The 10241-nt window shown below is 31.9% G+C and overlaps 2 protein-coding genes and 1 non-coding gene across 3 annotated transcripts in view; 1 reads left to right on the top strand and 2 right to left on the bottom strand.

The window, feature by feature from the left end:
• The window catches only part of LOC101491482 (formin-like protein 3), a 4959-nt gene extending 1184 nt beyond the window's left edge, over positions 1-3775 (bottom strand). Inside the window, exons 1-6 of the mRNA XM_073365940.1 lie at positions 3312-3775; positions 2352-2949; positions 1790-2255; positions 1487-1683; positions 656-891; positions 4-302 (exon numbers count right to left, since the gene is read on the bottom strand). Coding sequence (XP_073222041.1) covers positions 4-302; positions 656-891; positions 1487-1683; positions 1790-2255; positions 2352-2949; positions 3312-3455 — 1940 coding nt within the window. The 5' untranslated portion in view covers positions 3456-3775. The remainder of the gene's footprint in view (positions 1-3; positions 303-655; positions 892-1486; positions 1684-1789; positions 2256-2351; positions 2950-3311) is intronic.
• Positions 3776-4983: 1208 nt separating this feature from the next.
• Positions 4984-5056, top strand: TRNAA-AGC (transfer RNA alanine (anticodon AGC)). Its single transcript has one exon. It is a non-coding gene; the product is annotated as a tRNA-Ala (tRNA).
• Positions 5057-5125: 69 nt separating this feature from the next.
• On the bottom strand, positions 5126-10241 carry LOC101491794 (beta-amylase). The gene is made up of 8 exons (XM_004487310.4): positions 9704-10241; positions 8837-8905; positions 8345-8743; positions 7601-7765; positions 7075-7338; positions 6551-6760; positions 5554-5793; positions 5126-5401 (listed from the first exon to the last, which is right to left on the bottom strand). The coding sequence occupies exons 1-8, from the start codon at positions 9923-9925 to the stop codon at positions 5183-5185; spliced, it is 1788 nt and encodes a 595-aa protein (XP_004487367.1). The 5' UTR covers positions 9926-10241; the 3' UTR covers positions 5126-5182.

Genomic DNA, 10241 nt, shown 5'->3' with positions numbered 1-10241 from the left:
TCCGATTCCCCATTCGAATCATCAACAAAATCCTCGGTTTTCATACTCGAATGGCTTTGGCTTGCTTTTGCTGTTCTTACAGCTCTTATGCCCTCTGAACGTATGATCTCTTGAACCACAAAGTGTAACAGTGTGGTTTTGTTGTCTGTTCCTTTTACATCTGCAAGTTTCAAAAGTGTGTCGAGCTTGAATGCTTGAGCACCGCCACGATATGTGCCATCGTTCAATCGGTTTCCTGTCTTTAGAACTGCTTCTAATAGCTTTTGGAAGAGCCTGCTTTTTCTAAGTTTATTGCAAGAAACCTGCCATTAAGGTCAGATACAACAACAGCTATCATGCTATGTTATTAATTTGTTCTGCTTTTTAAGTTAACCAACCACTAATCATATGTTTTGAAAGCGAAAATATCGATGGAATTTGTAAGAGTGTAAGTGGTAGATATTGAAGTGAAAGTTTTAAATCACGGTCGCAACAACATTGTTGATGCTGCGGAAATTGTAGTCAAATAAGATTGATGTGGTTGTAGTCCTTTTTAAAAAACTTGGACCTATTTTGACTTAATAGATTATACACAAAAAATAATGTGTATAACAATCAAAATAGATTGGAACTTAAAAAAAGAAAAAGAAAAAAAGTCCATGAATCCGATTCTCACCTCTAATGTGGTAAAGCATTCCTTAATGCTTGAAGCTTCTTCCGGAAGTGTAAACATGAACAGCAGAGACTCAAGACGTTTGAAAGCCAATGGAATATGAACCAAGGCCTTGAGAAACCTCTCTGCAGGTCCAAGTTGAGAAACGGCACCTGTGAATAACCTTAGCTTCAATTCCTCATCCATTGTCGGTGCCATCTTCAATAATGTTTGGATGAGCTCAACAGGAATCTCATTACCTAATTGAATCAACATATTGGAATTAAGTCAATCTGATATAGCAATATGCCAATGTTAATCTAAGAGAAATGCTGAAAACATAGCCTTTGATTTTTTTAATGCGGAAATGGATGAAGCAGAACCATCATCGAAAGAATCTTAAAACGCCTTTCATCATTCTAACTATGTAAAAGCTCCAATGCATTCACCAAACTATCATCAGAGTAAGAGTTTATCATGTCCGAAATATAGATAAAAGAAAAAACAAATGGCTATTTCTTGGTATCATAAATGTACAAATGTCAAATGAACAACATATATTGTTAAGTAAAAACCCTACTGATTATTGACTAGCTTTAATTAAGAGCTTTCTTAGTGTGTGAGGTTATTCAATAAAATTAGCATGTAATATGTTATCATGAACATTTCATATAAAAGTGAAAAATAATCATGAAATAGGTGACAAACTTTGAAAGAAAATAATAACTAAACACTTGCAGATTTTTTTTTTACTTGATTGGAGTTTAAGTATAATTGTTAGTCACAATTCTTTTATGATTGAGATTAAGTAGCCTAGAGAAAAACACAATCAAGTGCACACATGCTTAGACTCACCTTCATTAAGGGCGTCAATAACTTCTTCTGTGCTCACATTCAGAGCACGTAAAAGAATTGATAAATTCTGTGCTTTCTTGGGTTCAATAATCTGAATGTACTGGACAGAAGGTTCTAAAGATGGAGAATCTTTTTTTCTTTCAATTCTGTTCTGGTTGGAGCAGCCAAATAAAGACTCTATCTTTTCTTCACTGAACCTGGTAAGTTGTTATAAAGTTCAGCAAGTTCAGCAATCATATTAATAATAAATTTCACAATTTTCCATAAATTTTTTTATATTAACATGACTTAAATGTTTCTTACTGGAATGACCCTGCTCTGATCTCATGCCAGACCATAGCTTGATCAGGATTTGCCGCAACCTTATCCCAGAAAAATGGCTTTAATTTCGGTTTCGGAGCATCAGACTCAGCATCCTCACTAGAATGAAGCGGTCCTAGAGGTGATTTTTGGGTTCTACCAGCCATTGGTTTGGGAGGAGCAGGTGGAGGCCTAACCATTCTTGGAGGAGGTGGAGGCCGAGGCGCAAGAGCAGGTGGTGGAGGAGGCGGCAATGTTGGAGCCTCGGGTGCTGATTTTCCTGGAGGAAGTTTCAATAAGGACACTGGTACTTGTCCTTTTCCATCCGATGATGTTATCTCAACCATTGAGGCATTGTTCTCTTCATGCTTAATGGACGAATTCCTAACAGTAGAAGGATTCATTCCATAGTTAATACTATATTCTCTCATATCAGAATTTTCAAAACCAACAGACTTTTGTGAACTACCTGCAATACAAAAGAAACATTTATTGAATAGACTTTGTAAATGTTTCACTATCATTATAAGTTAGCATTGAAAACCAAACAATAACATAGACATACCACCAGACAAGTCACTTGAGCTTAATATGAGTAAAGGCCTGTCATCTTTGTCAACTCTCATGCTCTTCCTCACCTCGCGACAACATAAGAATAAACCTATTAAGATTATAGCTCCAGATGCAACTATAGAAACAATAATCACTTTCTCTTGTTTGCCATTATTTATTGGGTCAAAAGCACGAGGAGGAGGAGATGGCAATACAAATGGCAAATCATCATATGAGACCTCAGGAATTGGAGGTGGAGAAGTCACTCGTACCGCAACGCGACTTTCCGGTTTTAATGGGGAAACAGAATCAGGGCTTTGTGGTGTCTGATTTTGTTGTGACTCTGAGAGTAAATATCTATGTCCACCTGCTAAACCAAAGAGGGACTCATAATGCTTCTTCAACAAATGTCTTTCTTCTTCTGAAACAGGAATAGGAAGATTTCTGTTTCTTATGCAATCCAAAAAGTGTTGTTTCATATGTATATGATTTTCCACTGCAAGAGTAGATCTCTTTTCTCTTGTTACATCCAATAGATGCAAGTCTAATTCTTTGATATCATTGTTCCTCTCTATCATTTCTTTCCTACAATACTTCCACACCTCCTCTGCCTGTGTCAACCGATTAAACGAATGCAATTCATCATACAACAAAGTCATAATCACAAAATCAACACAATTGGACTATAACTCAAGCTGATCTTTAACTACATTATAGGTAGCTCGCTATGCATATTTTCATTATATCAAGATGCTCAAAAACCTCAGTAAATTGTTTGAAGTATAAGATTAAAATCATATTTTTCAATAGTTACACGGTAAATTATAGTACACTAGACAATAACAACCAAATTTAAATCCTGACTGGAACAATAATACAATCAAACTCATAAGTTGATAACTACAATTTTGCTAAATTAATATGAATTTATTCCTATATACATTGAGAATACTTAATAAAAATTATGAGATACCTTATCTCCAACATAATGTGTATAAAACTCGTCATGTTTCCATCTTTTCCCCTCTGAGCCTCCTTTGGTGAAAGCAAAAAGAAGAATGACATAAACAACTACAAAACCAGGTGTTGTCATTTCTACTTTTCCTTCTAAATTCATCAACAAAAATGCATAACCTCCTTTTCATCTCATCGAACATGAATGAATTTTCCTTGTAACTATAACAACAACAAATGCATGCATGCACCTTGTCAAATTGTTGTCACAACAAATTTCGGTAATTTGTTGAAATTGTTGGAACTGACTCTTAAATTAATTTGTTCAACAAATGCAGAATCACGTTGGGGGTGAATTATTTATGTGAATAATGAAAGAAGTTGTGTATTGTTGTTGGGAGAATCAGAGGAGGAAGAATGAGAATGGCGCGTTGAATTGAAGAGACGTGGGGGGAACAATCCTACATGCTATCAACATATTATCATGTCTTTTTTTATTATTTTTCTATAAAAACACTTCTTTTTTCTTTATTTTTATTATTTTGGTATAAATGCAATTTATTTTCATCAAATGCCTTTTTTCTTTTCAAGAAGATATATTGTTTTGGTTGGACATAAAGTTATTATCTAATTCAAAGTTTTCTTTATATTCCCGCACATAATTCAGTTTTAACTATTTTCATTTTGAGTTTATTTTGTTACAATGCATTAAAAAATTTATATTATTAGCGATCATAATTATTTATTAAATAATTTTAAAAATAATTTTAATAAAAATTAAATATTTTTATCAATTTAAAGATTGTATTAAATCACTTTATAAAAATCTCAACAATGATATATATAAATTAAATCTTTTATTTTTATAATTTTTTAATAACCTATAATTTTAACTATTTCTATTTTAATAAGCGATGAATTAAGTTTTCAATTTTTATTTATTATTATGGATAAATTAAATTTATATTTCAAGTTAGCTGTCATTTAATGTTTTAAAAGTCAAAATTTTGTTCTTTTTCTTATAAAGTTTTTAATTTTAATTTATTAACAAGTGCCTTAAAACACATAAAATATTTTTCTAAAACAACTTTTTACCAGTTTCATCATTTATAAAAATTGAAACAATTGTTGATTTTAATATTTTCTTATCTCTTTATTAATAATTAAACTTAGAAGATAAATATAAATTAATTTACAAGTACTTTCTTCTCTAGGAAACTATTGCTTCACCTTAAATTTTTAATGAAAAAACCACTTAACATAAATTTTAAAGTAAACATTTATCTATATTTTTTTTAAAATAATGAAAATCTAAAAAAAAGATATTTTATTATTTTCAAAAATGTTTTTAGTTAACCAACATTTCATTTTCTCACAACAAAAATCACTAAAGTAACTTAAATACACATTTTAAATATTAAAAACACATAATTCACATTGTAAAGGATCTAAGTTTGACAACAAAAACGATACTTTGCAAGTTGGAAACAAACTTGCTAAATAATTTTTCATACGTTATAATTTTTTTCGTAACGTTTGTAATTGTATTTGATTGAGCACCAGATGGAGAATTTTATGATGGAAAATCATCAAAGAAAGAAACATATGAAGCGTAATGTATCTGGAAGCATGTTTCACAATATCATCGTAGATACGTTTCATAAACTTTCACAAGTGAATATTTTCAACATGGGGATGTAGCTCAGATGGTAGAGCGCTCGCTTAGCATGCGAGAGGTACGGGGATCGATACCCCGCATCTCCAAAAAATACAGGAATTTTTAATTTCTTTAACTCTTTTTCTTCTTTCTCATAGTTGAACAACGAGGCAATATATGATACAATATCAATTCCTCTCCCATTTAATTATTTAAACAATACTTTTACATTTTCAGTTTCGGTTTAGCTTAAAAATACTTAAGATCAATGCTATTATATTAGCAAAAAACCCAGTAGCTTCATCACTAACACTCATATCCGTTACTTCAGACCATGGATATGGCTTCACTGGTTTAGCTGCTTCAACAAGAATCTCCAATGGAATCTTCGCTTTTGACCTTTCCATAGGAACTGTGTAATGATAGTATTTCTCTGGCTCTGCACAATAATCCTGCAAAATGGAACAGACCCTTTGATTAACTCACTTCAAACACCACAAAATATGAAGAAATATATATATATATATATATGTATATATATATATATATATATATATATTTATTTTTTTCAATTTATTATAACTATATATTATATTACACATACCTGATTAGCATGCATCTTTTTAACAAAGATTTTGAATAAATCAAAATTTTGTTTCTGCAATAACTTGTCTGTCAAACGTAGGTATGTGACTCCATACATCCTTAGTTTTGGAGGGCCTTTTTTGTTAACACCGTTTGGTCTAGCATTTAGAAGGATTTGGTTGTAAGCTTCACTGTCATACCTTGGAAGAGCATTTTCCCCTGCAACTTCAAGCTTCTCTATCCACCCTCCACTCAAGACCTATATGTGAATGCATGATCATTTCTCTAATTCTGTGTTTTGCATTTAGTATATGAGTTTAATAATTATCAACTAACAATATAAAAAAGTTTGACACAAATCCTTGCACACTGTATGAAGCACAGACACCTTGGTGTGTTGCTGTATCCGACACACATAGGACACTCATACGACACATGTTCGACGACTCAGACAAGTGTTTCCTGAAACAAATTTCTTAGCTTCGACAAATCTTTGACACTCCTTGTCTTTAGACACTTCTACGAAGATTAATGATGTGTCAAAGTGATGATGATCAATGAGTGGTTATGGACATTAAATTTGATTTATATAATGTTTAGCCTTTCGATGGTAGATAGATGAATGGAAGTGAAAAACTATGCTATCCTTTTTTATAAATTTTTGGAATGAAACAAATTACTCAATTTAGATGCAGATTTATAAATTTTGTTTCTCAATTTTGACCTTTTAACATTAGCTGTATCAACGTGTTTGTGTCTATTGTTGTGTTTCATAGTACACAGATGTCTTCCATTAGTTGATGAGATATGGTTAGGCGCTTGTGTAGTTTATTTTTTCCACTGTCAGTAATGAACACATGTATAATAAGTGACATACATATAATAGAAAAGTAATGAACACATGCTACTATATTATGAATAACTAACTTGATTTATGATTAGCAACATGTGATGGAATTTATCAATCACAAATTCTCTTGATTTTGCAGAGAACATATTTGATTAGATTAAATTACCTGCTGAACAAGTTCTTGTGCACAACTTTTGGCTTCTGGTTTTTGCTCAGAATTTCTCATTTCAAGACATGTGAAATTCAAAATAGCATTATGTCTAGAGAGCATCCTTGCTATGGGACGGTATCCATCTCTATCATTTAAGTTGTAATATCCTGAAGTAAGCTCTGCTGCATGGCTATCAGTTTTATACCACCAGTGGATTCCAGCAACCTGTTTTATATTAAAACTTTCAGCTGATTCATGTAAAAAATGTACTTGCTAATTTACTATATATACTAGTATTAAGAACTCGTGAAATGCATGGGAAGGAAATACTGGAAACAATATATGTTAGTTACAATTTATAATTAGTCGTGTTCAATTATTGACATCAACGATGTTTCACACTGACGCATTAGGCATACTTCAACGTCGTGTATCAACTGTTAAAATACCTCTTTTATAAATCTAAACATAACATTAAAACACATAAAAAATGTTTGATAAGGCTATGTGAATCTATAATATGATATTTGAGAGTTTACTTTTGCTGCTAACTTCACTTTGCAACCTAGGAATGCTTTGTTGGCTTGATCTAAAATCTCATCCCCATGTATCAGCAACTTGTTGGAATACCATGTAAGAAAATATTTCCCTTTCTCTGTTTGGTAAGTTCCCTTTGATCTGAAAAATTCTGTAGATTCAGGTGTGTCATTACGTGTCCCTGCGTTATCAGGTAGCTCCCATTCAGGATGGCCTGCCTTTGTTGCAGCCTCTTTGAAATCAGCTTGAAGATATTTATCATAGCACTGCAAGATTTCAAATGCATGTATATTAAGTTTGAGATTGGAATGGTTTATGAAATTGATATGAATAGTTAATATATAATGTCAAGTTTAAACCCTATATTTTCACACTATTGTTTTTTATAGGCAAAAGTTAGTATTTTTGCTTCATCAAGATTTAAACCTAGGTCTTTTAGCTCCTTCAACTCTTAGCTCAAACCAGTTTGATATTCGATCAAGTTAAAACCTTGTTTGTTTTCTATAACAGAAATAGTCACAAACTCACATTGAATTCTCCAATACCAGGAAATTCCCATCCTAGAGATTCTGAATAAGAAGGATATCTGAGCTCTCCAGCAGGGCCAAGTCCTACTTCAATATCTATCAGTAGCTCAGATTCTAAGAAATCTGCCATATTCTCTCTAAAACTCTTCATATAGTCACTATACATCTGCATCAAACAACCAATTTTAACATCCATAAACAAACATGATAACAAGCATTAGAGTTTGGTTAATTAGTTATTGCTATCTTACGATACATGCAGTATATCTCGATTTGATGTAAAATTAAACTAAATTGATATGAAACCTCTAGTGTATATATCTATTTGGACATGAATTTCATCTTGCAACTGATTCATTAAGATAAATCTCAATTCACTATGTTAAATCTCAATACATTCCAATGAATCGATATCTAAACTTAGTGTAGTCAGGCACTTAATTATTTTTGTAAACTTTCTACAGTCACCACTTTTCTTTTGTCAATTGATTTATTGGCATGCTGACGCTAATAATAATTTGAGAAAATCGTATAATTTAATGTAATCACGTGTGTCAGTGTTGGACCAAACACACCTTCAATATGAAGTGTTGGTGTTACATAGATTAGTAATGATATATCCATTTATAATTTTGCTATCACTTGATTTTACTTAAATATGTCATATCAACTTATAATTTTGACATGAATTACAAGAATAATAAGAGCATAAACAAAATTATACTTTTCAAGAAGATTATCTAACCTCAATAGGAGTTCTTCCATTAAAGAAAGGTTTGTTATCCACACTAAGTGAAAGACACTCCTTATTCCTAACACCTGAGCGATTGGTGTAAAAGATATCAGGGTCTAACTCACCAACTTCAAGTACCCATTTAGGCAAAGGAATGAAAACAGAATCTCCAACATTCCCTCCACATTGATGAAATGACAATATAGCTTGTAACTTAAGTTTACTATCTTGAACAAGTTGAAACAAGTTCCTGTAAGCTGACCAATCATATTGTTTAGGACCCTTGGATTCAACTATACCCCACCAAACATCAACCATAACTCCATCAACACCTGCTGCTCTTAGCTCCTTCAGCTGTTTCTCTAGTCCTGCTCTGTCTTCTAAGATGTTGTCATTTGTAATAACTCCTAGCTGGAAGGAACCAACACATTTTTTTGAAGTGGAATATAATCATATATAAATATACATAGATGGAAATTTGGAAAATGTAATTTGATGACTTACTTGAAGCATCACATATACAGGTACATAATTTGCAAGCATTGGATCTTCGTATGTTGGAACAATTGGTGCCTGCATTTTTTGACCAAAAATGTTACATTATTAAAAAGTTTCAATCTTTAAATTTAACGGTCTTTACCACTGTTACACCATATTGGTGTGTTGAAGATCAGGTTTGAGACACCTTCCATATGCATCCTCTAGCTCTAGTTGCACACTTGTTTTAGTAGTGCCAAGCCAATATAAATTTCTAAGATGAATAGAACTCTTAAGTCTAAGATCATTAAATTAATGTGAAAAAAAGGTCACTAAATTAATTAAAGTGATTTATTAATAAAATTTATTTATCATGTTAAGTTATTGAAGCAAGAAGATTAATTAATCCATATTATAATTTGTAAAGGGAATTTTTTAAAGAAATTTTTTCAATGACAAAAGAAATGACACTAACAAGGAGGGAGGGGAAAGAGGAAAATAGTTTTATTTGAATATTGTAATAACTTACTTTTAAGCATCTTTTTAATATGCAAGTAATTTCTGATGAGGGCAAATATGTGGGTGGAAATAGATAATTTTTATTTTACCTTTTTTCTCATTTGTTTTTGTTTTATGACTTTTTTTACATCATACTCTTATTAATTTTGTTTTTTTATATATACACGTCTCATACTTTCCACAAGTGTGGACCACTCAAATAAAGCGTGGGTAGTTTCATCCTCTCATTGACCTCACAACAACACAAGCAGATCATAGATTATAATAATAATAATAATGATTATTATTATTATTTGGTAGTACATTTGTTTAGACATTATTTGGTACTATATATTATGATGAAAAGGTAAATGAAAATAAAAGTTAATTAATTACCTGTGGTTGAGCAATTGCTGAAGTTTTGAATGGCACAGAACGATGTTTGTTGAGGTGAAGACGAATAGCATTATCTAATTTGTAGTGTTGTTTGGTCGTCCTTGTATATGGCTTCCTTGCTCTCTCCACACGTATAGCTTCTCTACTCAATGCTATTCCCTTCTTAAGATACCTTTCTTCAACCTCAAACGTTGTATTCATTGTCCTCCTCATTGTAAACATCAAGCTAGCTGCTTTCCTCCTCCTAAACAAGATTAATTAATTCCTACTCTCCTTGATTCAATGCATGTAATGTAGTGAAGAAACATATGAGTACTTGACACACAAATGAATGTCTTGCTTAGTAGTACTGTTTGGGAAATGGTTTTTCTGTTTGTGAATTGAATTATTATTATTAAAGACTCATAAGAGAAGTGTGCGTGATTGTGATGGTTGATGTCGGTATTGCTTCTTCTTTCTTGGACCAACGATCAAAGATAATTGGGAGAAAGAGCTTCTAGTTCTACACCGTACGTTAGTTTCATTTTTCACTCTTAAC

This window comes from Cicer arietinum, chromosome 1 (assembly GCF_000331145.2).
Source record: "Cicer arietinum cultivar CDC Frontier isolate Library 1 chromosome 1, Cicar.CDCFrontier_v2.0, whole genome shotgun sequence".
Taxonomy (NCBI): Eukaryota; Viridiplantae; Streptophyta; class Magnoliopsida; order Fabales; family Fabaceae; genus Cicer; species Cicer arietinum.
This window is presented reverse-complemented; position numbering and strand designations above follow the sequence as displayed.